This window comes from Blastocystis sp. subtype 4 (assembly GCF_000743755.1).
Source record: "Blastocystis sp. subtype 4 strain WR1 chromosome Unknown seqid_0076, whole genome shotgun sequence".
In the NCBI taxonomy this organism is placed as follows: Eukaryota; class Bigyra; order Opalinata; family Blastocystidae; genus Blastocystis; species Blastocystis sp. subtype 4.
Genome location: NW_014569471.1, coordinates 1,151 through 27,224, shown reverse-complemented (window position 1 = coordinate 27,224; position 26,074 = coordinate 1,151). Strand labels below are relative to the sequence as shown.

Genomic DNA, 26,074 nt, shown 5'->3' with positions numbered 1-26,074 from the left:
TATTTACTGTAGTTCGTTTACTATCGTAATGAAGCTATCCAATATTACATCTCACAGTCCATTCAATGGGCTCTTCCTCCAACAAGGTTAACTGTGAATTTGAAATGTTCGGATAATGCGTAGAAGCTGTTATTGGGTTCTTACTTGCTCTATTTCACGCTAGATCAGATTGTGGATTATCATTTTTCTGTTTCGTTCAACAAACACTTCAGTCCTTCATCATGTTGATAACGGTTGAAAGATTCTTGTCATTAATACCTACAATCACATCCACTTCCTAGCCCCACTTGATACATTTAACACTCCATATCTTCCCAAGTGTTGTTTCAATGCCTCATTAACACCTCGATATACCGTGATTCGGGAAAACGGCCCTTTCTGATTCTGAAGGAACTCATATGCATAGGATGGACATTCTAGCTTAGCAATCGCCTCTCTTAGAGTCGAACGAATACTTTCAATACGTTTACAGAATCGAGTACATTCCTTCTCCCTAGTTATCAGTGTTCTATTTCTTCCCTACCATTCTGACCGCAAGTTGGAATCACTCAATACTTCATTTATAATGCATTTCACAAGGACTGGTTCTGAATACCACAATTCAGAAGCACATCGTCGTAATGACAAGCCAATGTTTTCTTTATTGTCCCCAATTGTCACTACACATCCCAGATCTTGCATATAGAGCCCAAAACTGCGCCTCAGCCCAATACTCATGATACATGACACTCCACTTGCTAGAATCGTTTGCAAGCACTCTTGGTCATAGTCAATAGAATTACATAAGCCGAAATTGTTGATATCCAGCCATAAAAGATGATTCCGGTCATGGCAAACCTCACTGATGTGTTTCCATTCATTTGGAGACAAAGAGACAGAATTTGGATAAGTCCCATTGAAAGGAACCAAGAAACAAGATCCTTTTCCTGCCAGCAGCAGATCTTCCATTGTTCCACCAATGTTCCAATTTCCTGTACGGTAATTCATCATACGGTATTCACTTCCTCGATGACCAGAATGTCGAACCACATGTTCGATGGGATTACCAACAAAGGGAAGAAACACTTGAGGACAGAGCATGGTAAAGTGCAGAAAGTCAGCAATTAGCTTATAGGTGGCAAAGGAGGAAGGAGTACACTGAAGAGCGACCCGATTGTGATACTCCTTTCCCTTTGAACCCACTAGTAATGACATAATTTGCTCTTGAAAAGATTCATCCACACTTGATAGACCAGTATTCGACATTACTCTTCTCTGGGCTTCTCTCACTGCTATAAATTGGAGTGGCTAATGTTAGAGCGTATGACAATAAAAACTACTTCACCATTCTCGGTAAATGCTGTTTGTGACGTCAATGAAGGAGTCATCCATTGATTTCGTTCTTCATCTTCAGGCCAAAGAAATGGTTTAGGTATCTATAATGATACAACAGACGATCTACTACAGAGGAGAACACGGAAAACAAACGAATGGCACAGATGGAACGGCTAACTCGAGAAGAAACACATGAAATCATCTCATGAGACAGTAATTGTCTGCCATGCCCCGTCATTCTAAGAATGCTAATATTAGAACATTTAATTCCTATTATGAAAAGAAAAGAAATACGTAGATATGTTCAAATCGTCTCATCATTGTTAGTGTAGACAATCAAGCTTTGGTATATGGCAGTGATTCGGTAAAACCGTTTGATTATTGTTCTCTATGTTTACATCATGTTTCGTATCCCATGTGCTGGTTGACATTACTGATATGATTTAATGGGATAGTGATGAAGGACATTTGTTTTGCAAGGAATGTATACTGAAATATCTTCTAACGAAGAAGAAGGAGTATGAAGAGAAACTGCATGACTATGAAGTTGCTATGTATGAACAAGAGGTAAAATTGGGTTGAATGCTCCATTGTAGCAACAACAAATGCAGCAATCCCAATCTCTAGAATCAGCAATCTGTTCAACAATTGAAGAGCAGCAATCTGTTCATGGAAGTGATAACAAGCATGTAGGGATAGAGAAGTGGGCTGATTGGAAGATGTACGTTGCATCGAATGATAGCAAGGAGGAAAAGGAATTAAAGAAGATGAAAAAGATTGTGGACAAATTGAGTTGTAAATATGATGATCGAACAGATGAGGAGAAGAGTTTGAAACGTATTTTCTGGCTGCCTGAAAATACTCCTGAATTCAAAGAAACTGTACAGAAGGTTTGAAATTGTATACGGAATGATAATTAGCCCTCCAAAACGGTCTTTTGCCCAAGTGGCGATCATGAGATTTCCATGAAGAAACTCCATGAATTACATTTCACTGAAACTGAAGGAGATAAGTAGGAATGAATTATTCTTTCTACGACAGATTCTCATGTCCTGCCTGTATGCGTCCTTTCATTCATCAGCAAGTTATTGCGGTGAAGGAATGTGGCCATGTTTTGTGTGGAGATTGTTTCAAACAGTTTGTAGCTAGTTCGAAACAGTGTTATGTGTGTCAGAAGCCGGTTCTAAAGAAGAAGGATTTCGTTCAATTAGAAAGTGGCGGTACAGGTTTTAGTTCTCATAATAAAGTGGATGTTAAGGTATATAAACCAACTGAAAATTGATATCTCTTTGTTATTTTACATTTAATTTCATTAATTCTCTTCGAATAGAAGTGAACAGGAACTATCCCCCAAAGAAGTGGAAATAGGGAAACTCTTGTTAACTGTATAATTTGAGTTTATTTCTTGGTTTTGAGTAATCATTGAACCGCTATTTCGTCTTGAAGAGGATGTCACCTGTACCGAGTGTCAATCTTCCAGACGAAAGCCTTGAAGACCTCTCTGAAGGGGGCTTAATTCGTACATGTCATCTATGTGGAAAGGCCCAGTGTGGACAACGACGTGGGCGCGTGCGTTGTGCCTACTGTAAACGTGTCTTTTGCTTGCAACAATTATATAAAAAGTTCAAGATTCGAGCAGAAGCAAATGATACAAAGTTTAAATGTCCTCGCTGTCTGGGCATTTGTTGCTGTGTTACAAATTGCCAGAAACCGCCTCCTCATGTTCATTGCAAAGTGTATAAGGTACGTCAGACAAAACGACGGAATCGTGAACTTGCACATCAAGAGAATAAGGTAACTCGTATTTTGGAATCGACACAGGAAGAACATATACACGAAATGAACCGTTCTTCGATGCGTTCAATTCCCTTTTTCACTCCAGAAGTTAGTCTTCCTCCTCAGATTGTTGATAACTACAATGTACAGTATTCGGAAGCGATGGGAAATCCAGCCTATTACTATTCGGGCGATATTCCGGGAAGTATGAATTGAATAGACCAATAATGTGTAGTACAACACAGTGACTGGCTCACACAGTTGAATTTGAAGATGCTTGATGGAGGGGACAGTACCTTGCTGACCTCCAGAGATTCGTCGATATCAGGGAGGTGGAAGGAGCAGGAATCCTCTGGAAGAGAGTTATTTGTGGACAAGCTCCGTTACTTTATCAACAATCGCGCCACGATGTCAACAGAAGAAATCCATTCTATTCAAAGACAATTGATTGTAGATGCAGATGTATTACAATCAAGAGCTGAAAAGAGTGATATGGTGTTTCGCATGGTGGATTCGTTCAATCGCAATACCATTCATGCTACAGTCACATGGAATCTTAAAAACAATAGTTTATGTAAGAGACTTGGAGATGGATGAAGAGTAGATAATCATAAAGGAGCCCATGCTATCCCTGCTCTGTTTACAATTGTGAATTGTTGTCCAACTGTTCTATTTAGCTTAGAAACAAACACATCCTATGGAGAACGAGATTCAACGAGTAGTGTCAGTAGGGATGTAAAGACTCATTCAATATAGGCATCACATTCTTTAACACAAGTACTCTGAAGGATGTACGTGCTTTGTGTACATGCATCGACTTGATGAATGGAACCTTTCAGCATTATGCCGATGTCAACACCGTTGAAATGTGGACAGAAGAAGGTATTTCATGGAAACAGCGAGAACATATAGATGGGTAAGAACGGAATTGAATTCTGATGTGTAGAAACCTGTTAACTTCGATGATCGCTTTCGGGAAAAGAGCCCAAACGATGATTGAAAACTCTCCTTCTCGCTGTCGTATTGTTCTTTCCTATAGTCGCTCTTCTGAGGATCATACTTTTGAGAATCTTCCAATTATCTCTCTCGTATTGAAGAAGGTAAGCAGGAATTATCCAAGTGTTGTATATGTACTGGAACGAATGGTCTGTGATGAGCATAATGTCGTGTGTGTATTATTGTTCAGTGAAGATCGAAATTGGGTCAAAATCATTAATGGATATGAGTCCAATCTTGAGGTTTGCCGAGAAGAAAACAGCATGATGATGAACCGGATGAACGCGCAGTCTGTTTTGCTTGATCTCTAGTTGTACTTGATTCCTGTTTGTTGTCAAGTGTTATTGGTGAAATCGTTCCATTGTTTTTGCAAAGTGTCTCCTTATAGTGACCCAAACGAATGACCGAGATTTCAAAGACCAGGCCCATAGTAATCCCAGTCGAGATCGTCGGAGATTGCTCTCTCCCTGAAAATGAATGTCTGAAAGTGCTCGTTAATTCAATGCGATCCAGTAAAACGATCTATCAGCAAATGAACTGCTTTGGAATGTATAAGAAGGAGATACGTAAGGTGTTGTGGGATTCCATTTTCGCTAGTTTCATCCAACAGTAAGGATCTCTATTTGTTTTTCTGTTATCTCCTTATCCTTCCATCATGTCAAGGTATGAAAAGAAGTGTATTGGGAATTGGTAATCGTTTGGATTTATTCTCATTCGATAGCCACTGCATGGTCAAAGGCGTTTAGTGAGGAAGCAACAGTCTGTTCTCAAGAAATCACGCATTCATTGCTGGCCTCTGGTTTCTCCTTTATATTCGAAGAAAGTGGTTTTTACGACAATATTTCATCGATAGCTTCACTAACGGATGTGTTTACTCTCTGGTTGGATCTTCCTGAAATCACCACTCGAATTACCTCATCTGATGCAGAACAGATTGTAAGCTTCGTTGCAGCCACTGTGAAAACTCATATTCAAGGTATGGGTTGTTTCGACAAGTGATAGTTAGAAGCTGAAGAGAGTACCATCAATGAAGTGAAACAGTATCACTTCCGGATCTGTGCATGCATGTTTAAGAATCTGTATCTCTTGTTGCAGAGTCACCTCACTCTTGTTCCAGCTCTTGATCTTGACTTTTGGAAGCATGCTTCGGAGACAGTTCTGTCTTTTCCTTACGCTGAAGCAGTGATTCTTTCATTTCATCTTCATTCGTAGGAACATCATATTGCAGCAGCCCAACTCCACTTATTCTTCTTACGCCAATCAAATCTCACCACAACTCAACTTGTGCAGTGCCTTGAGGACTTGATCACAACTCAACATCTCAATCACCAAGCCATTGTGCTTCTAACAAAATCTCTTCTCCATCAAATTGACTTTAATCAACTTCTCTTGATTAATGATGGATACGAAAATGGATATGTTCAATGGGCGTTTCATCGTGTTGTAACTCCCACTCCTACAACAACTGACGAATTAGTGTATATGATGCAAGTAGGAATACGATTTGATTCTTACACAGACCGCTCTAGTATTCTTTGAGGGATATAAGAATGTATCAATCCATGGAGTAGTTGATTCAATCATTCAAGGTTGTTTGAATCTGTGTATCCGTCATTTGGACAGTACAACAAGAAAGGTATCTCGAATGAGTGAGGAATGTTTGGGTGTCTTGGTACGAGAGAGTGATGTGAGTAATGAGATGTGTGATCATGATTAGGACTTCAACAAGGAGACATTGATCCAAAGTGTGTTGAAGCAGGCACTTATGGAAACGCAAACAACACGTCGCCAAGTATCCATTCTGAATGTCATGTTGTTGAATGAGAGTGCCAGACGAGTCCTAGAGATGGTTCCTGACATTGTGACTAAGCTTCTCTCCATGATGTGTGCACGTAATAGTACATTCTGTGCTCAAATCACATCTGTTCTCACACTTCTCATAGTTCGATGTTATGAAGAGATGGGTATAACAGAACGATCCCAATGGCAAATGAACTGCATTATGCCAATTCTACACTCTCTCTATTCTCATCCTTCCTCTTGCTCCAATATATTCAACTATATCCTACCTGCTCTCATTGCTCTGAAGCCAAATGTCTTGTCAACCTCTCTACAGAAAGAGCAGAAGCAGTGTGATCCAACAGATCCAGATTCTCTCTTCAATTTGGATCTGTTCTTCCTTCATGCAGCTGCTGAAGGGTCTGATCCTATTCTGAATGCTCTCTTGACGTTATCAGTTCTTCGTATCGATAAGGAGAAGGGTCTGATTGGCAAACGACCTGATGATTATATTGAGGCCACAAACAGTCAAGGTCGTGTGTTATCTATGACCGATGCTCTCTCTTGGAGCCAATGTGGACATGACGAGATTCGTGTGAAGTTGATTGAACTGATTACAACTTCTCTTTATGTGATATTCAGATGTGTTACTGATCTCTAGACCACACAATTACTGGGTCCGAATGAATGGAGTATTGTAGAGAGGGTTATGAAGAACTGTCTGTACTCAGATGATGCTCATTATCGACATGATCTTGTTGTTGCATTCACTCAAGTCTTAGAACGAACAATCTTCGCTTCTAAATCCTTCTTGAAAAAGACAATGAAGGAGGCTTCATGTTCATTCAGTGATCTTGGTGATCATCTAAGCCAGTTATCACCAGAATGTCAGGTAGTAGAATAAGAATGGAATGATGAGTAGGAAGGATATCACAACTGGATTCAAGCACGTACCAGTCTTACAGAGATCGCGCAATTCCTTCTCAATTCTATTCGTCTAACGGATTCCACAACAAGTCTTCAGATTAGTGCTGATTTGCTTCAATCTCTCTTCAGTCATATCACATTGGACGTAAGTCATTATCTTCTCTATCTCATTAAAGTCCCCTCTGCCTCTGCAAGACTTATTCACCGAACAATCGATTCATCAAATTTTCATTCTTCTTATCAATCAGAATGAAGTGATTCGTTCTCAAGGAAGGGAAGTTGCTTATCATCTGCTTGTCAATACAAAGTGTTCTGAATCCACATTGAGAGAAATGATTGAATCACTAGTTGAAAGAGGGTTTCAGTCTGATAGTCTGTAGATGAATGAAAAGATGATAACTAATAGATTTACAGACTATGAAGTGGATATATCTGCTGGATTTATTCTTCTATTGTATAACTTGATTTGTAATTCACATACCCAGAGTGTGGTTCTATCAGTTATGTCAACACTTTGTATTGTTGAATGGTCTTGATAATCAAGTAGTTGCTGAACATGCAAAGGATTCTCTTTCTCAGTATGTTTATCAAGCCCCATTTCATACCTGTACATGTGATTGCGGGTTCTTATCTAGTGTTGCCCCATCAACAGTTCGTTGTGGTTCTTCTGAGTGTCATTGAGCTGGATGTGTTGGCAATGAATCAGTGTGAAGCTGGATCATTCACTACGTATCCTCTTCTTCATTGTCAGGGGATGGTGAGTGGGTTAGAAGGGATTATGAAGACACATCCTGATTGTGTGAAGGAGGCTCATGTATTCCGAGCTATTCTCAAATTGATTTTCCGTCTGTATCGTGTGACTCTGACTGTTGTAGCAGACTCTCAGATCAATGAGAAGGAAGGTGATGAGTCTCAGGAACTATTGAGCAAAGGACCAATTCAAGCGATCCCTGAAGATTTCTCAATGATCATGGAGACAGATCACATAGCTAAGAACAAGTTGGATTGCAGAGGGCATTTGATAGGCTCGTATTCTCCATCTCAGACTCTTCATCTTAAACGATTAATGCTATGTTGCTGGTTGACGTGTAAGTATTCGTCCCTCACAATTGCTCGAATGATTACAATCACTCCACAATCAGGATTTGAGAATTCTCAATCTCAAAACACAGTATGTATGGAAGACGTAGAGAATACAGGCAGTTTCTTATGTTCATCAGATCCATACGACCTGTCGACAGTCACCTCAAGTACAGAATCATGCCATCTGTTCAATAATGATGTTGTGTGTCTTCTGTGGGACCTTCTCGGATCTGTTCTCACTATCAAACACATTGGAGGCATCATCTTCGTGGCTGAAGCCATTACACAAATTGTTCAGCGTCTCACTTCGCTTATCACCATCAATCATTTTCTCTCATCTCTTCCTGGGAGTTTCACTCACATTCTATTGGATGATCGAAATATTCATAATCGTAATTTCATTCTGCGTCGTTCAACTGGGTATTCCAAAGCTATTTGTAGTGTGAGTGTCATGATTTGCAATGATCACTAGTTGGTTCGATACTCACCATTGCTAATTGAATATGTCCTACTTCATCTGTTAAAGCTGGCTTCTCCTACAGCAGAATACTTCGAGTCTCTTCCTTCATCATGTCTTCACCCATCACTCAACTTTGCTTCTATTGAAATCAAAGTACCATGTGCTCTCTATTCATTAGTGTAGTCCTCATGGAAAGGTCGGGTACATGCTCTGAATATCATTCGACAATTGTTTTTAGATCGTAGTATTGAGATTGAAGATCGTTTTATGGAGCCTGTGTTAATGTTGGCTTGTGAAGCCTTACTCTCACCAATGTATCACTTGATAGAATGTCTATGAATCTAGATGGCAGATAAAAAACAGTGGTCTCATGATTTATACTATTGTTTTGAAAAAACTGCTCTCAAATCGAGTTAATTGCGATTATGATCCTTCTGCTATGTCTGTTACTTCATTCTTCTCAAAATATACACATCTGAGAGAATGGTTTGCTATGAAACTGAGTGATGTTCAGAATAATCGTAATCAGGAGTATTTGTGGAATTGATAAAATAGAGATTGATTGTGGAATGGCAGGATTACATCCTTTTTTGTTTGCTTTCATAGTATTAACATCTCGCTTGAGTGGTACAATCAGCAGTGATGCGAAAATGGATCCATGGCTTATTCAAGTAACATGTACCATTAGCATGATCAACTCCTCTGAGAATCTCTTCTGTCGAACAATGTCTTCAAGAGCTCTGGTACATCTTGATAAATTGTTCTTATGCTGTAGGCTGTGTTGATTCCCATGTGCGATCATGTTCTCTACGTCCAATTGCTACTCAAACGAATCGTTTCCACTCCTTCAATCAAGCAGAATGAACTCCACGGACTTCTCCTTCAGATCCTCTTCATGACCAAAATTGCTAAGATTTGTGATAATCACACCAGCCTCGACAGTTTCATCCAAATCTTCATGAACCATCTTCAAGAAGTCTTCATTCAATGCAGAGTTGGATTAGTGCGAAATACTTTCTTTGAGGTAGGGGCAAGGTCGATTGTGCATGCATAGATTCTCCTCCAGGTTTTGTCATATTCTATCCAGTATGATCCAGTTCTGGCTATGATCACTGTGAACCAGTTGAAGACACCTGATTCTACTGTTGGAGCTCATCTCAGTTTACGTGCGATGCATGAGACTCTTGCCATTCTGTCGCTGCGTGCTCCATTACGCGGATTGGAGACAGATAAAATGAAGCAAGCAGAAGACATTCTTGTCAAATTGCTGACTTTGAATGACAAGCTGGAAGTAGTTCTCGTATTGAAGCAGATTCGTCAGTTCTATCGATCTACAGATAAGAACATCCTTCAGACCAAGTTTACCTCCATTTCAGTGTTGATCTTCACAACATTGTTGAAGGAGCTCTATAGTACTCAATTGCCATGGTATGCCATTAAACCAGTTCTAAAGACCCTGGTGATGCTTCGTTCTTCAATACCTTCTGATGTCGAGATCCACGATTATTTGCTGAAATTGGCAACACAAAATCAAAACCGTGAAGTGGCTTACTGGGCAACGCGTTTCATTGCTGTGATCCTTACAAATGCCAATACGAAGGAAAATGAACAAGCTGTGAAGATTCTCTCTCAACAAATAGCCAGTCTAGACATTTCTCTCTCATATCGCAGCATGTTGGCTGATCTCATTCAGATAATCCATGAGAAGCCATCTCCAGATCTGTGTGGAGTACTGTTCTATTGTCAGCTGGCGTTGTTACATGACACAAATGCTTCTCTTCAACATGTAGTACTCCAGACGATGAAGACTTCATCGGGTCAAATACTCGAAGGAATCCAGAAAACAGAAGAATACGCCTTGAAGTCTCTTCATTCTTGTATTGTGGAGGCTCGTTGCTTCTGTGGGATTTGTAAGGAAGTAGTGTGTACATTCCTGAGAGCCAATATGCCAGCAATGCTGATTGCAGAAACAGAAGAGGTAGGATTGATGGGACTGTTGAACAGTAGTTGTATAAGAATGATAGTTCTTGTGCTCTTCCTATGCTCATTGTACGTGCATTTGTAGAAGCTGCAGAAGTGTGGAAGACTGAAGAATGGGAGAGTGTTAAGAGTGTGAAACAATGTGTTCAGGAATGGATGCTTCAATTCAAGAGTATTTCGGATCAGAACCTCAAGGCATTAGCGATGATGGACAAATATGAAGTGATATGCGAATTATTAAAGCTTCTTTGAAGTGTTTGTTCTGATAATCAATATGTTGGGGTCCCAAGAATTGATACATGTGATTCCTAAAAATAGAAACGGCAGAAAAGGATTTATGAGTACTTCATCACGTCCAAGACTTGTACTAGGACTCACAAATTAGTATCATCCTATAGACAACCGCTCTTCGAGCTTTGAAGCAACAGTATGCTCCAGACTTGGGGAAATTGCGTTTGGAAAGAGAAGAAATCGATAGGAAGCGAGATGAGTATATCAAGAAGTTATCTGCCGCAAGGGAGAAACTAAGCTGGGACAATTTCACTTCAGTTCCTCCTGAAAAAGAAGCAGATTTGAAGAAAACATATCATTCATTCATTGCAGTTGTCAAGTCGTATGAATGGCTATTCTTCGCTTAAGACTAGAGCTTGTCCCTATGATACAATTAATATCAATGAGATGGCTCTTGTTGTATACAATGCCACATTGAATCCGGATCAGCGTAAAGAAGCTGAGATGATGTTCGGATCCCAATTGAAAGAGAAGTGGTACAAACTTAACGAGTATTGTATGGATTTAAAGAAGTATTTCCGTGTTGCAAAGAGTACTCGTCGAGATGTAGTCACAACTCTGGACCAGATCTATGGGTCAGATCTTCCAATTGAACTCGATTTCGCTGATTCTGAAACCCAATCTATATCTCCTATTGAGGAAACAGAACCTTGTGAAGAAACTCCCATAACCCAGGATGATGGTATTTACGACAGTGATTGGCTGTAGTGGCACTGAAGAGATATAATTGATAGTTACTCCGTTTGTGATGATTATCTCAATTCCAACCCTACTTCTCGCGATGTATTTAATGCATCTTCCTTAAGCGATTGCATCATGTCAATCCTAGAAAGTGGAGGTGCTGAGCAGAATCAAGAGGATCTTCTGAATCTACTTGGAGTCGAGGCGGTTGAGTTTGTATTCACGATTATGGAACATCGTGATGCTCTTCTACATGCTCCTGACGATAGTGCAGTGATTCTCAAAGAAACGGGAGTTTCATCATCAAAACAAGGTCAGCATTCCGATGAGCTGAGTTCAAAACCGATTGATGATCTGGGTCTGAATGCTACATATTTAGCACAATTGAAACAACAGGGTTTGCGTCTAGCCAACGAGCCGAAGGGCTATGATGATCGTTATAAGGGTTATATGATTGGAATGAAATTGGATCACAGTGTGACCACAGATGAGAAGTGTGGAGGTCAGAAGACATATCATGATGTGAGTACGATTAACGAGATTCATCCCTAGGGCTATGAGGAATTGGTGGTCCAACCTCAACAGCAACAGAAGTCACAGACCATTGAGCTGGTTCCTGTATCACAGTTGGAGGATTGGGCTCAATTGGTATTTGAAGGCATAGAGAAATTCAATCGATTACAAAGCTGGGTATTTGACTGTGCATACAACTCAGATAACAATATGTTGGTTTGTGCTCCAACTGGTAAATGAGAAGGAGGAGAATGAGTTTTAGGTGCTGGTAAGACAAATGTGGCTTTGTTGACAATTGTACACGAGATAAGAAAGAATATGGAAGAAGAAGGTGTATTAAAACGTGAAGAAATGAAAGTGATATATGTGGCTCCAATGAAAGCTTTGGCACAGGAGATTGTCGGAAAGTTCAAGGAACGATTGAGTCGATTGGGACTCATTGTGAGAGAGTTGACAGGTTAAGTAGAGAGATTGGAATGAGGTGTAGGAGATATGCAGCTTACACGAGCAGAAATAGCAGAGACACAGGTCATCGTAACAACACCAGAGAAGTGGGATGTAATCACACGAAAAGGAGGTGATAACAGTCTGGTAGAGAAAGTCAAATTACTGATTCTGGATGAGGTACATCTGTTGGCTAGTGATCGAGGTAATGTTGTTGAATCAATCACTGCTCGTACATTACGTCAAGTATCCTTCTTTGATTGGAGTGAACAATAGATTGAATCAACCCAGACTCCAATTCGTCTTGTTGGCTTATCGGCCACCTTGCCCAATTATTCAGATGTGGCGGAATTCCTTCATGTGAATATGGAGCCTGGAAAGGGCTTGTTCTATTGTGATGACTCCTTCAGACCTGTTCCTCTGACACAACGATTCCTTGGTGTGACAATAACAAACAAATTGAAAGCAATTGAGAAGATGTATGAACTGGCTTATGATCGATGCTGTGAGGAATTATTGAATGATAAGCAAGCTATGGTCTTTGTTCATTCGCGTAAGGATACACTGACTACGGCGAATAAACTCATTGAATATGCTACAGAAGGTAGGAAACAGAGTCTGTTTGCAACTCCAATTCATCACCCTCGATATGACTATTTCAAGCAGCGTGTTCAACGTTCTCACAATCAGCAACTTCAGAATCTCTTTCAATACGGTCTTGCGATTCATCACGCAGGTATGCGTCGAAGTGATCGTAATTTGGTGGAAGAGATGTTCGCTGAAGGTATTGTACGTGTACTTTGTTGCACAGCTACATTGGCATGGGGTGTGAATCTCCCAGCTCATGGTGTAATCATCAAGGGAACAGAATTGTATGATGCCTCTCGAGGAGGTTGGGTTAATGTGGACATTTTGGATGTCATTCAAATCTTTGGTCGAGCAGGCAGACCTCAGTTCGATACAACAGGAGAGGGCTGTTTGATTGGTATGCATGATAGTATTGACTCATTTGCTCGTTTGATGGTAATGAAGGTGGTGATGAGACTGTGAGATGATCTATAGACGCCAATCGAATCATCATTCATGAAGAATTTATGTGATCACTTGAATGCAGAAATAGTTGCGGGAACAGTTACAAATCTTCGAGAAGCTGTGATTTGGCTTCAATATACGTATTTGTATATCCGAATGCGTAAGAATCCATTGGTGTATGGCATTTCGAATGAAGAACGTATGAGAGATCCATCACTCTTCTGCAAGTGTGAGTAGGTTTTAAGAACTATGATTGATTGATAGAGATATGATTACTGATACTGCAATGAAATTGGATCAGGCTCACATGGCTCGTTATGATATGGAGAGTGGAAATCTGTTTCCAACGGATTTAGGTCGTGTAGCAAGTCACTTCTATATCGGATATAACACGGTTATTGTTGTTAATGAGCGGTTAACAGATGTGTCCGATCTTCGAACAATTCTGACTATTGTTGCAATGAGTCAGGTAAGATGATGAATAAGAAAGATTGATTGATAGGAGTTTCAGTCAATCAAAGTTCGAGATGAAGAGTTATCTGAACTGGTTGATATGAAACGATCCTGTTGTCGTGTGGGACAAGATGTGAAATTGGATGATGAATATGCAAAGACTTTGATTCTGTTACAAGCTTATATCAATCAGTGGAATCCACATGAAGCGACTCTCTTCAGTGACTTTAACTTCATTTCCCAGAATGCTGGTCGAATCACAAGAGCCCTGTTTGAAATTTGTATTCAACGTGGCTGGGCAATGAGTGGATTCTTGTAAGAGTAAGATGGCAGTCTGATGACTAGAGTACTGAATCTGGCGAAGTCTGTGGAACGACGAATCTGGTTCACAGATCATCCCCTTCTACAAGTTCCCATTCATCGAGAAGTATTAACACGAATAGTGGTAAGAATTAAGAATTGTCTTGAGTATCAAGAAACAAGAGTTATCACTGGACGATTTGCGTGAAATGAGTGCTGACGAAATAAGTGGATATTTGGATCAGAAAGCCATAGGCGGTACAGTGAAGCGATTAGTGCGAATGGTATGTGTGTTGATGATGAATTGAGTGTAGATTCCATATTACGAAGTAACAGGAGAATTACAGCCAGTCACGAGTAGTATTATCCGTGTTTCAGTGCATATTCAATGTGATTATGAATGGACATTACGTACCCATGGACCTGTAAGTGATGAACGTATTCATAGATTCACTGACTTACTCACCTCTTTACTCTCATTCTCACTCATTCATCAACTCTCTCCTCACTCACATTCACTTCACTCTCACTCATTGATCCACAATTATTCACTCACCTCACTCTTTAGACAGATATGGTGTGGGTCTGGATTGAGAATCCTGACAATCACTCCATTCTCTATTCAGAAGAACTTTCTATTCCCTACAAGAAACGTAATGATGAACAATGCTTGGAATTTGCAATTCCAGTATTCCCCCCTCTCCCTGACTATTTCACACTTCGAGTCTGCAGTGATCACTGGATTGGAAGTGATGTGGAAGTATATTTGCCTCTTGCAGGCTTACGAATGCCCAATGACAAAAAGAAGCAAACTCCTCTTCTGGATTTGGATCCTCTTCCTGTCACAGTATTACATAACCGCGGTTATCAGAGTTTCTATCATTTCACCCACTTCAATGCAGTACAGTCTCAAGTGTTCTTTAAGAGCTTCCACACAGATGATAATATGTTGGTTTGTGCTCCCACAGGCTCAGGTAAGACTGTTGTAGCTGAGCTGGCTGTGATGCGTCTCTTAGAAGCTCACAAAGGAGAGAAAGCTGTTTATATTGGCCCTCTCAAATCATTGGTTCGAGAGAAATTATTGGATTGGAAGGATAAATTCGAGACTCGATTACATCACCGTGTTATTGAACTTACAGGTGATTCTGCTCCTGAACTAGGTCAGTTACAACGAGCTGATATTATTGTGACTACACCTGAGAAGTGGGATGGAGTAAGTCGAATGTGGGAACAGCGTGAGTATGTGAAGAAGGTTTCACTAATTATTCTTGATGAGATTCATTTGTTGGGTGCTGATCGTGGTCCTATCATTGAAGTTATTGTATCTCGTCTTCGATTCATCTCCCAGAAACAACAGAAGCATATTCGTGTGATTGGACTGAGTACTGCTTTAGCAAATGCTACAGATCTGGGTGACTGGCTGGGTATCTCAGGAACGGGTCTTTACAACTTCAGTCACAGTGTCCGACCTGTTCAGCTGCAAGTTCATATCTCTGGCTATCCAGGCAAATATTACTGTCCTCGTATGGCTACCATGAATAAACCAGCTTATACTGCAATTCGCCAGTATTCTCCCAAGAAACCTGTTCTAGTGTTCGTTTCGTCACGTCGTCAAACCAGACTAACAGCGTTCGGATTGATCAATTATGCTGCATTTGATGATCCTTTCCAGTGGCTTCATATGAGTTCAGATGAAATGCGTGTGATTGTTGATCAAGTCAGAGACTCCAATTTGAAAGAAACCCTTCCATTTGGAGTTGGTATTCACCATGCTGGTCTGTGTGCGAATGACCGAATGATCGTTGAACGACTCTTCTCTCAAGAGAAGATTCAACTCCTGTGTAGTACATCCACACTAGCTTGGGGAGTGAATCTACCTGCTTATCTTGTTGTTGTCAAAGGAACGGAGTTCTTTGACGCCTTACAATGTCGTTTCATTGACTATCCTATTACAGATGTCCTTCAGATGATGGGACGTGCTGGCAGACCTCAATTCGATTCAGAAGGAGTCGCATGTGTAATGGTTCATGATATCAAGAAGAACTATTATAAGAAGTTTCTGTATGAACCTTTCCCCGTAGAATCATCACTTCATAAGCATCTTCATGATCATATCAATGCTGAAATTGCCGCGGGAAATCTCCATTCTTTGCAGGATGTGGTTGATTATATTAGTTGGACGTTCTTCTATCGAAGATTACTTGCAAATCCATCGTATTACGGTCTTTATGGAAACTCTGTAGAAGAATTCCAATCATTCCTCTTAACCATATTGCTCGGAGTTTTACAAGACTTACAGTCAGCCGGTTGTATTGAGTTGAAAGAGAACAATCAAGTGTCACCCAAACGACTCGGTATCATAGCCAGCTTCTATTATATTCAATATACCACTGTTCATGCATTTGCAGAACGATTACGAGAAATCGATTCGATTCCATCACTCCTCCAGCTGATCTCAGCAGCCAGTGAGTATGATCCTGCACCTCTCCGCCATAATGAAGACCAAACATTGGAAGCATTTGCAAATGAAATATACTGGTCTCTGCCTGACGATGCTAACTTCAATGACCAGCATCTGAAGGTCTACATGTTACTTCAAGCATTCATGCAGAGACTTCCTCTTCCCATCACAGACTTTTTGAATGATCAGAATAGCATTCTTGACAATAGTATTCGTCTAATCAATGCATTGGCTGATATTGCATTTGAGATAAAACAGTCATCACAACTCTTGTTAATCATGAACACTATGCCACTGCTCATACAAGCCCTGATGCCATATAATTCTCAGTTACTTCAGATTGATGGCATTGACAATGCTCTTGTAAAACGATTGAATAAGGAGGGTATTTGTGAATTGCGAGATTTGAGAGGAAAATCGGAAACGCAGATTTTGGAGATATTAAATCATTGTCGTTGCGAACGTAAATTGACAGAAAAAGTAGAGAATTGTTGAATTCACTAAATCATAGATTGTCAAAGCCTTCCAGAACCTCCCTGAACTCATCTTAAGTGTAGATGTGACAGAATCCGGCCAGATTTTGTCGGATCCATCATTGCTATTAGTAGAGAAGGAATATGAGTTCTGTGTACACTTGAGTCTGGCTCGAGCTGTTCCTCAACGTGTGAATGCGCCCCGCTTCAAGAAACCAAAGAATTACTCGTATTTCGTGAGTGTAATAGACGGAGAGGGACGTATTCTGGTAGGAATGAAGAAGTGAAGTAAGAATTAGGCCTGGAAACGAACCTCTGTGATTCGTCACACGATGATACGATTGAGTGTGACACTACGGAAGGTGCGTCACGAATCGTTGCGTGTCTTAGTACTGTGTGATTCAGTTGTGGGTCTGGATGTGGAGAAGAAACTAGAAATTGAAGTGACAGGAGATGAAGAACAAGTGAAGAAGGGAATAAAGGAAGTAATTGAAGAAGATATAGAAGATGATGCACTGAATGCTGAGGAATTTGAGGATGATGTGGTGTTTGATGAATATTTGATGGATTGATGTGTTTGTGAACATACATTAGTTAGATGCTTATATCACTACCATAGAAGTCATAAGATTGTGACGTCTTGTCCAAGTCGTCAAAAGGGAACAGAGGAAGGGCCATTGTTCCAGAAGCTATAGAAGGTTCAGGCTCCGCAACGAAAAGGGAAATTGTTCCTTTCTTTGTAACAACAAGTAGATACTCGTCTGTTAGACAAAATGAAATAGACAGAGGAGGACTGGAAAGCTAGAAGTCATTCATATCACTCAATGCTACAAAACTAATAGAAAGAGAAGAAAATGGCTGTGAATCCGTATCGACATGGAAGAACTCAATAAACCCTTCAGACAGAATAGCTAGAACTGAAGCGTCATGATTGAGACAGAAAAGTTGAGGAAACGAATTTGAATGAAACTGCTTATACACCTTGATAACCAAGGAATTATTTTGCAGAAATGGTGTGAACAAAGAACATAAGTCATCCACAACACTGAGAAGTAGACGACCAACCCACAGAACAGGAGCACAATTAGATTTCTGGAATTAAGATTCTGTCATCATACTCACATAAATAATACTCTCTTCAACAAAATCTTCATCTTGGAAAGAATACACAATAACAGCTCCCAATATATCACTACAGACAAAGCGATCGCCTCGGACTCCAACATCAATCCAAGTTAAGTCATCAAAGTTATTCCCAAATCGAGTTATCTGGAGATTTGTTCGTCTTCGGATATCCCACATTCGTAACGTCCCATCAATTCCTCCCTACAATGAAGTGTTAGAAAAGGATCAAACCGATAGAATCAGGTAGGAGTTGCGTTGGACAGATTTTATACACCTGACTGCTCCACAATGCCCCGATAGGATCTGATAATGAGTAGAAGAAGATAAATGAACCTGTGAAACGGTACGCTGAGTTAGATTCAACACTTTGATATAACCTGAAGTACCACCTACTATAAGAAAGACATCCGAGTCATTAGTGTTGTCATTCACAACCCAATCACAGCAAACAAAGTTCTAAAATGAAATTGCAGAAAGGTCCTTACTTCGGTCTTATCGTCATCATTGAAAGCTTGAAGAAGGGAGATTGAATCGTCCTTGTTGACCCGGAAACTATGGAATTATGTGCAGAAAGAGGATATACATTGAACATGTGTTGGAAGAAAGAATAGCTAAGTATTTGTAGCTTCCAAAGGCAACAGGGCATATACAAATACAATTGATACGAGAATCGCTTGAAAAGGACAGGCTTGATATCTGGGTATAGGTTCTAGACTGGATCCGCAGATTCATAAGTACCTTTTCATTGTCGGTCCTGGAAGGATCCCAAGCGGAGCAGGATCATTAGAGAACGAGAAGACATCATCCATTCTATGACAACTATTAAAGTATGACATTGACAGGAATTCAAGTTGTCAAACAAACAGTGATAATATTTTAAATGCACTATTGTTATCAGTACTTCTACATAAAGATAATCTGGATTCGCATAAAACAGTACTCCAGAATCAATTGGTTAACAAACAACCCGTTTTGAACCCAACTCCATTACTTATGACCTAAGACACCCGAAAGCTTACTCATAGCCTTCTTCTTTCCATCAGGAATGAGAATGAGTCTAGCAGGTGTCGATTCAGTATCAGGGACATCACAACGATAGAATCCACGTCTCTCCAGCTGAACAATCTGATTCTCCTTCAATCCCTTACAAGCATTATTCACAATCACGGTATACTAAGTAGTAATCTCAATTTCATTCCCTACCTCCATCTTAGTAGGATGATCCTTACTTGTCAAGAAGTCCTCAAAGTTATCATTCTCCTCCAGTGTCTTCTTTGTGAGAAGATCATCATATTCAACCACAGTCACTTCATGGTTTGCAGGGGACTCTGCAACCCAGTTCACCTTCACAGTATTCTTGAAGTCTCCCTACTCATCATACTCTATCATCACAATAACATTTGGAATAAACTCTCCAGTGAGACCAATCACAACTCCGGCCTCATCTCGCTCAATCGAAGTTACCTTCGCATTGCCCCATCGCATCATAGTGAATTCCTCTCCTTCCTTCAACTCTTCAGCATCTGCTCTCTCCAACATCACCTTAGGTCCAATCATAATATCACTTGTTCCCTTCGACTCGTCTTTAGGATGATTTGCCACCTTGATCGTGCCCTCTGTGACATTCGTCAGCGTCAGAAGCACATAATCACTCTTCATCACTCCCATGAAACGGAGGGCATTTCGTTCCAGAATCTTCTTGTTATCAGACCAGAACTTATCCCATTCCATAGTCACCACACGCTTTGAGAAACCCTACAATGAACCCCTTGCTCAATACCTACTTGAGAGAGAATAAAAGCACGCAAAGCCTCAACTTGGACACCACGACGTAACACTCCCTTTACCGTGGGGAACCGAGGATCATCCCAACCATCCACTTCATGATGGTCAACCATCCAAGTGAGTTTACGCTTACTCATTAGGGTATACTGGAAATTAAGTCTAGCAAACTCCACCAGATGAACAGGTCGCAGACGTAATGCCTTCTGAATCCACATATACTGTTCATCACGATCCTTATACTCGGTAGTTCGCATGGCATGAGTAACACCTTCAATACTATCCACAATAGGACAAGCAAGATCATAACAAGGATACGCCTTGTACCTAATCAATCAATTCATCAATGAATTCAGACTTATCTCCAGTACGAATATGAGTAAGAGGGAAATAACGTACTAGAACAGGATCACGCATTGTTCCATTATCACTCTTCATGTCAATCTTAGCTCTCAAGCAATAATCTTGAACTTCAGGTTCACCACGACACAATGCCTCGAAGAGACGCATATTCTCCTCAGGTGAGGTATTTCTCATTTTACTCTCCTTTCGCTCCATTCTCTCTTTTCTCATTGTTTCCTGATCTGTATTGTCCATAAAAGCGAGACCTTCACGAATCATCTGACGCGCGTAATTTAGAATCACATCGAAGAAGTCACTGGTGTGAGAGAATATATCAGCCTTAATTCCGAGTTTTGCCAAGTCATCAATGATACTTGTCTCGAATTCCTGCTTCTCCTTTGATGGGTTGGTATCATCAAATCGGAGCAACAATTTACCCTGATAACGCTTCGCGTAGTAATAATTCAACATAGCAGCCTTTACATGACCAATATGCATGTAACCAGAGGCTTCAGGAGGGAATCGAGTAATCACCTTTCCCATCTCCGCGAAAGGCAGGTCTGGCATTGACTCCGGAGTTCCATCTAAACTAATCTCTCCTTTCTTGGTGCTGATCTCCTTCTTAGGAGCAGCAGCCTGCTTCGCCGCCATACGAAGAGAGCCACCAACACGACCCAGAGTTTGCTTAACGGAAGGAATGGCACTGATATAATTGTACCAACGAGTAGCGAAACCGAATTTGGCAGGAATTTCAATCTCAGTACCTTCCTATGAGAAGATTCTGAAAAATGTACTCTTAATTGCTGCCCACATAGCGATATCAGCAATTGTGAATGTATTACGTACAATACAGGTGCGTGTAGCAATATAAGTATCGAGTTTCTCGATCTGCTCTAATACGTTCTCTCTACACGGAATACACCTTTCAAATGTATCTACTTCGTAATAGAGGTAGCTGTTTGTCTCCATTCTTTCACAGTAGCTGCATCGTCTCCTCCAAGGAGAGACTGATCAGAACATTTCGAAATGAAATAGTCACAGATAGAGTCTTCACCAGTGATTGTAGTTCTACGGGATAACAAGAAGTTCTCATTCTCGCCTACTCTCCATCCTTCAACAGACACACACCATTTTCAAGAGTATCTACCTTGAATTGGAACTTTTGGCCGCATTGGACACCGACGGCAAAGGCAAGGTAGGGGGGACAGGCTAGGCATTGATAAGAAACCTTAAAGAGAATACATATATCCCAGAAGAGCGTAGACATCACGAATATCAAGAGGTTTCTTTGACAACCATGCCTTCTTCAGTGAGAGAAATTTCCCGGAAAACTCTCCAGCTAATGGCTTTGTATTTGATCGTCATGGAGGAGATTCAACGGTTTGTATCTATTGAATGGAGCTAATGCAGTAGAATGCTTGGAGAGATTGACGAAAGTCTACGGAGTCATTACTATCCTTTCATTCTTGAAGATATCGATAACTTCTATGATCAAATCAAAGATATTTGCGTAAGAAAGGGATGAGAGAGTTATGAAGTAGACGCAATCCAATTCTCTGTCGACGCTTCTCAATGAGATTCACCAAGATAGTAACCAGATTTTCCAATTCGAAAAGGATGGTATGGATATCATAGAGAGGATGAAATTGTAGTTGGAAAGGAAATTGAGATCACTGCGTTTGAGCAGCTTGTATCGGATGTAAATGATAGTAAACCTATGATAGAAATATAAAATAATAGAAATTGTATTATATCAACAGAAAGAGAAGGATTTGATTAACACTGTGACTTCACTGTACACCGAAGTGAAGCAGTCGGAGGAGAACTGTGGTTCTGATATTCAAAATACGGTAATTCCGTTAAGCGAGAAGGAAGCGGAGGTGATTCTAGCAAAACAAAGTGCTACCATTGCATCTCTTACAGCAGAAAAGGGAACATACGAAAAACGTTGTCAAGAGTTAGAAGCACGCTTACAGACACTTCAAGCCGAGAATGAAGCTAAAGGAGTTCCTTCTCCTTTGGTAAATCTGGAAGATCGTTCAGCTACGCACAAATCCCTTTTGTGGTTGTATAGCCTGAAACGTATCATGCGTCACAGTTTTGGTCTCTTTGACATCCAGAGTGAGGGTAAGAATATCAGTATGACGTTTGAAGATGGGTATGATTACAAATGTGATTTGAGAGTAGGCGGGAACTGATTATGGAAACAGATGAGAACAACAAGCTTTGTTCGGCCAGAATCAATTGGTTGTTACCTCAATTTGATGAGATTGTATCGAAGAGTCTTGGAACTGATTGGAATACGTTTGTGGTGGATTTGATGTATGTGATGTACTCTTCTCGTCGTTATGCAAATGAACTAAGTTCGCTTCGTCTGCGTTATGTAGTGAATGAAGGAGCTGATGGTCAGATTCGGATTGTGTTTTCGAATTGCATTATGGTGGATCTCCAACTCCCACCACAGTATCCTCGTGTTGGATCTAGTTTATGATAATAATGGAGTAGACGTTAGAACGAGTGGAGGTGAAGAACATTGACAGTGTGGATATTGATAAGACTGTCGTGTACAATTTGAAAGTATATATAAATGGATGAATATTCTTGTAGAGTATGCTGAGAAATAAGCAGTTTTTCACTTTAACAGACATTGCCGAATTCATTGAGCAAGCTATTATGTAATTTATAACAAAGAGTTTGTTCTTACTAAAACATGGGTATTACATTTTCCGAAAGCTCACTGTTAAAATGAACTCGTTTTCCTGAAGGAACCTTCAGGTATCGTTTCCGAGCTTTCGAACCTGACATCTTTTCTGCATTCAAATAATGTTCAACTACATCAACCCGTTCTTTTGGGAAATGCTCTCTCAAATAGGACAAAGCACTGAATGCGCAATGACCACGCACAATCTCTGATATTGAATCCATTTCTGTCTGTGAATTCTATGCATCATTCTCATCACTCATTCCTACAGCCATAACCTCATTGAATTTCTCATGAAATGCCTGAAGAATTTCGTCATCAGGTTCAACTCTTGAAGCCAGCTGATGTACACGCTTCCTTGTCACTGTAGCTGCTTTCTTCGATTCAAAGAGACGCCGTAAGTAGGGAAGAATCACTCGACTTCGCGACAAGCCTTTCAATGAGAATACTTCCTCAATCTAGACATTATGGTGAATCTAGATGATTACAAGTCGAGACCCTTCATCGGAATGACTTTGTTTTACATCAAAATCTGTTTGTGGAAGAGCAGGAAGAAGCTCTTCCGAAGAAACCGCATTGGGTGGAATGATTATGGTTGTATGTTGAATGTTTAGTAACTCGGGATCATCATCAAACAGAAAGCCACGTCCATAGAGAGCAAGAACTGTATCTCGATAGAGATTCCGAAAAGTCTCTTGCTGAACATCAAAAGCATATTTTCCAGTTCCTTGACTAAGCATATCGATGTAGTCACGGTAGGATCGGTTATGTGCTATCACATCAAGAGCCACGCTCTAAAATGAAGAAGAAAAGAAGCAGTCACCTTCACGACTGTGCCAACATAACTTGTATGTTTGGGAACGATAAACTTATAATCTTGAACACTGTCTTTGGCCATTTCCTCGATCACAAACACAATAACATCTTTTAGCGTACTATAGAGGGTATCAGCAAGCTTGGATATTTTCAATTGATGACCCACCCCAAAGTACTTGAGTTCATTTCCAGTATGAATAAAAGCTACATTACAGCATCAAAGAGTAACATACTGTCATCCGGATTGCCTTGCTTCGTTTGATTCACGATAATGTCAAGCATTTCAATAATAACATTCATCGTTTCATCGGCAAGTTTATCTGTAGTAATCTTCTCCACCTTGGTGATTTTAGGGGTTGACATCCAAAAGAATGGTAATCCTGAAAGATCCACGGATTTGTTTGTTTAAATATGAAGTATTTTGGTCCCACCAAACTTTGAATGAAGAAACAACGTAGATATAAGGACTAATATCAAAATTGATGTTCTTAGCTATATTCAAGATGTTTGTCCGCTTTGCCGTACATCGATAGACAAGTTGATTCAATTCGATGGTAGTTCCAGTTGCGCCCACCTGAGCTAACAGTCCTAACTTTGTTAGCACTGAGATCTGAGAAAGAAGAAAACCGTAATTCCACGAAGAAGCTTGAGTATCGGGAAATAACCTAGAAATGACTAAGTTTCGCTCTCTTATACGATCGGCGTAAACACTGATAAAGAGCAATGAGTCGGTTGATCGAAAACGTACTTGATTTCTATACATAAGAATGAATTCCATATTCTACGAGTGAAGGACCTATTGGTTTCACTTTCCGCCTCCTTCGTCCTTTCGTTTTCACACGCTGTTCATCATCACGTCCAAAGAGATGTTGGTCTTCCGATTCTGGGTATACTGAACACAGATATCCAGCAATCAACAGCAATTTTGCATTGAATGAGATATCGATACCACAGTAATCAGAAAGTGGAATGGCATTCGTAGTGTCAGAGAGGGATTCCATGTGTTCTGAGAACACAGGCATAATATTTACAAAAAGACTATCCTGGAGAGAGGTGATGTATGATTGAATCTCTTTCTCATTGGAGCATGTGTAGTGATGATCGGAACAATAAGCTAATACCATATCTCGTAAGGCACGTAATTCGGAGAGTGAATTGGTTTGAGATGAATAGAAGAGGAGGATATAATGAATAACAATACGAATCAACTCCGTTTCTTTGGAAGAAGTGTCAGATAGAAGAATGGTTCTAATTTCGGTATCAGAAAGAATTGGAAAATGAATGATGTACGATGAATTGGTAATAAAGGGGTTCAGAGTAACCGTTAGCATGATCACATTCAAAAAGGCCACTTTTGACGATAAAGAGTTGATCATATAGAATACCTCATCGCTGAGATTTTCACACTTGGATGTAAACAGGAATCAAACACCTACCATGTCTACTAAGAGACAGGGAGATTTGCATTCTCCATTTTGTTTGTAATACATATCACAATACTCTTGAATGTCTAATAGCAGTTCACCATTAGACTTCACCACAAAAGACTGTGAAACAAGTTTCTATTGATTAGGTTTGTTTAAATCCACTACAGAAATATATTTACAAAAGTCAGAAAGAACTTCTCGTAGGGTTGTGTGAGATGTACAAGAATACACATAATAATCCAGTGATTTCGTTTTCATCACAAGCTCAACAGCAGTTCGTCTCTCTAGAGACGGGACTCCAGTAACACAGAGGGAGCAATCAGGAGAAATCTACCGAATGAAATCTCAAAAGATCCACCCACTCCGCCCACCAACAGCGAAATAGTCTGCAGCTCCTTTTCCCAGAATGGATACGTTGTTGCCATTATGGAAAAATAAGATTGATATTGCTCATGACAAAAAGAGAGGGAATAATCGTACTACAGTAAAACGATCTATGGAATTGAAAAAATACCTCTAATAGTAACAATTCATTTTGAATGCATTGTTACCTAATTAATGTATTTGGAATAGACGGATGATGTGTGATTGATTGGAAAGATTGGTAGTAGAGATGGCATGACTTACTGATTGAAGATGGAATGAATACGTTATGATTGGAACTCAATTACGTTTGAAATAGATCAAGGGAAAAGATGAATTGGTCTTTTCATTTGGATATGCATTCAGATGATCATTTGCATTGTATCAATTGTTGATACAAAGTGATTTAATTGTTTCACTGATTCAGCCAATGAGAATTCAGGAGTCTGATCACTATTGTGAAGAGTGAATGAATGGATTATCAACAAACATTATTTTTTGTATATGATACAATCAGTTATTATGGATATTCTTCTAAAGATGTTTGCTATGCAT

At 40.1% G+C, this 26,074-nt stretch overlaps 10 protein-coding genes across 10 annotated transcripts; 6 read left to right on the top strand and 4 right to left on the bottom strand.

The window, feature by feature from the left end:
• Nucleotides 1–208: 208 nt before the first annotated feature.
• On the bottom strand, nt 209–1,194 carry JH06_1510 (aromatic amino acid aminotransferase; the record flags this gene model as incomplete). Its single annotated transcript, XM_014672771.1, has 3 exons — nt 209–258; nt 288–493; nt 524–1,194. 3 exons carry the CDS (start codon nt 1,192–1,194, stop codon nt 209–211), a joined length of 927 nt encoding a protein of 308 aa, XP_014528257.1.
• A 521-nt stretch (nt 1,195–1,715) lies between these two features.
• Nucleotides 1,716–2,596, top strand: JH06_1509 (nitric oxide synthase; the record flags this gene model as incomplete). Its single annotated transcript, XM_014672770.1, is given in 7 exon segments — nt 1,716–1,737; nt 1,778–1,881; nt 1,911–2,003; nt 2,034–2,204; nt 2,235–2,326; nt 2,356–2,560; nt 2,573–2,596. The coding sequence occupies 7 exon segments, from the start codon at nt 1,716–1,718 to the stop codon at nt 2,594–2,596; spliced, it is 711 nt and encodes a 236-aa protein (XP_014528256.1).
• A 167-nt stretch (nt 2,597–2,763) lies between these two features.
• On the top strand, nt 2,764–3,687 carry JH06_1508 (hypothetical protein; the record flags this gene model as incomplete). The annotated part of the gene is made up of 2 exons (XM_014672769.1): nt 2,764–3,295; nt 3,326–3,687. The coding sequence occupies 2 exons, from the start codon at nt 2,764–2,766 to the stop codon at nt 3,685–3,687; spliced, it is 894 nt and encodes a 297-aa protein (XP_014528255.1).
• Nucleotides 3,688–7,372: 3,685 nt separating this feature from the next.
• Nucleotides 7,373–8,347, top strand: JH06_1507 (hypothetical protein; the record flags this gene model as incomplete). The annotated part of the gene is given in 2 exon segments (XM_014672768.1): nt 7,373–7,415; nt 7,428–8,347. The coding sequence occupies 2 exon segments, from the start codon at nt 7,373–7,375 to the stop codon at nt 8,345–8,347; spliced, it is 963 nt and encodes a 320-aa protein (XP_014528254.1).
• Nucleotides 8,348–10,930: 2,583 nt separating this feature from the next.
• Nucleotides 10,931–14,337, top strand: JH06_1506 (activating signal cointegrator 1 complex subunit 3; the record flags this gene model as incomplete). The annotated part of the gene is made up of 11 exons (XM_014672767.1): nt 10,931–11,310; nt 11,341–11,809; nt 11,840–12,032; nt 12,063–12,257; nt 12,288–12,490; nt 12,521–13,267; nt 13,307–13,503; nt 13,541–13,745; nt 13,779–14,044; nt 14,075–14,156; nt 14,206–14,337. The coding sequence occupies 11 exons, from the start codon at nt 10,931–10,933 to the stop codon at nt 14,335–14,337; spliced, it is 3,069 nt and encodes a 1,022-aa protein (XP_014528253.1).
• Nucleotides 14,338–14,603: 266 nt separating this feature from the next.
• On the top strand, nt 14,604–17,535 carry JH06_1505 (hypothetical protein; the record flags this gene model as incomplete). Its single annotated transcript, XM_014672766.1, has 4 exons — nt 14,604–14,901; nt 15,004–16,970; nt 17,002–17,232; nt 17,263–17,535. The coding sequence occupies 4 exons, from the start codon at nt 14,604–14,606 to the stop codon at nt 17,533–17,535; spliced, it is 2,769 nt and encodes a 922-aa protein (XP_014528252.1).
• Nucleotides 17,536–17,557: 22 nt separating this feature from the next.
• JH06_1504 (hypothetical protein) lies at nt 17,558–18,897 on the bottom strand (the record flags this gene model as incomplete). Its single annotated transcript, XM_014672765.1, has 7 exons — nt 17,558–17,764; nt 17,795–18,055; nt 18,086–18,289; nt 18,320–18,544; nt 18,574–18,640; nt 18,672–18,797; nt 18,827–18,897. 7 exons carry the CDS (start codon nt 18,895–18,897, stop codon nt 17,558–17,560), a joined length of 1,161 nt encoding a protein of 386 aa, XP_014528251.1.
• Nucleotides 18,898–19,075: 178 nt separating this feature from the next.
• On the bottom strand, nt 19,076–21,479 carry JH06_1503 (glutamate-tRNA ligase; the record flags this gene model as incomplete). The annotated part of the gene is made up of 9 exons (XM_014672764.1): nt 19,076–19,261; nt 19,292–19,456; nt 19,481–19,843; nt 19,873–20,197; nt 20,229–20,976; nt 21,007–21,119; nt 21,152–21,280; nt 21,316–21,421; nt 21,455–21,479. 9 exons carry the CDS (start codon nt 21,477–21,479, stop codon nt 19,076–19,078), a joined length of 2,160 nt encoding a protein of 719 aa, XP_014528250.1.
• A 30-nt stretch (nt 21,480–21,509) lies between these two features.
• JH06_1502 (hypothetical protein) lies at nt 21,510–22,891 on the top strand (the record flags this gene model as incomplete). The annotated part of the gene is made up of 8 exons (XM_014672763.1): nt 21,510–21,592; nt 21,626–21,722; nt 21,754–21,832; nt 21,865–21,911; nt 21,937–22,370; nt 22,400–22,685; nt 22,718–22,789; nt 22,820–22,891. The coding sequence occupies 8 exons, from the start codon at nt 21,510–21,512 to the stop codon at nt 22,889–22,891; spliced, it is 1,170 nt and encodes a 389-aa protein (XP_014528249.1).
• Nucleotides 22,892–22,915: 24 nt separating this feature from the next.
• JH06_1501 (hypothetical protein) lies at nt 22,916–24,092 on the bottom strand (the record flags this gene model as incomplete). The annotated part of the gene is made up of 5 exons (XM_014672762.1): nt 22,916–23,152; nt 23,183–23,371; nt 23,402–23,707; nt 23,737–23,933; nt 23,963–24,092. The coding sequence occupies 5 exons, from the start codon at nt 24,090–24,092 to the stop codon at nt 22,916–22,918; spliced, it is 1,059 nt and encodes a 352-aa protein (XP_014528248.1).
• Between the last annotated feature and the right edge of the window lie 1,982 nt (nt 24,093–26,074).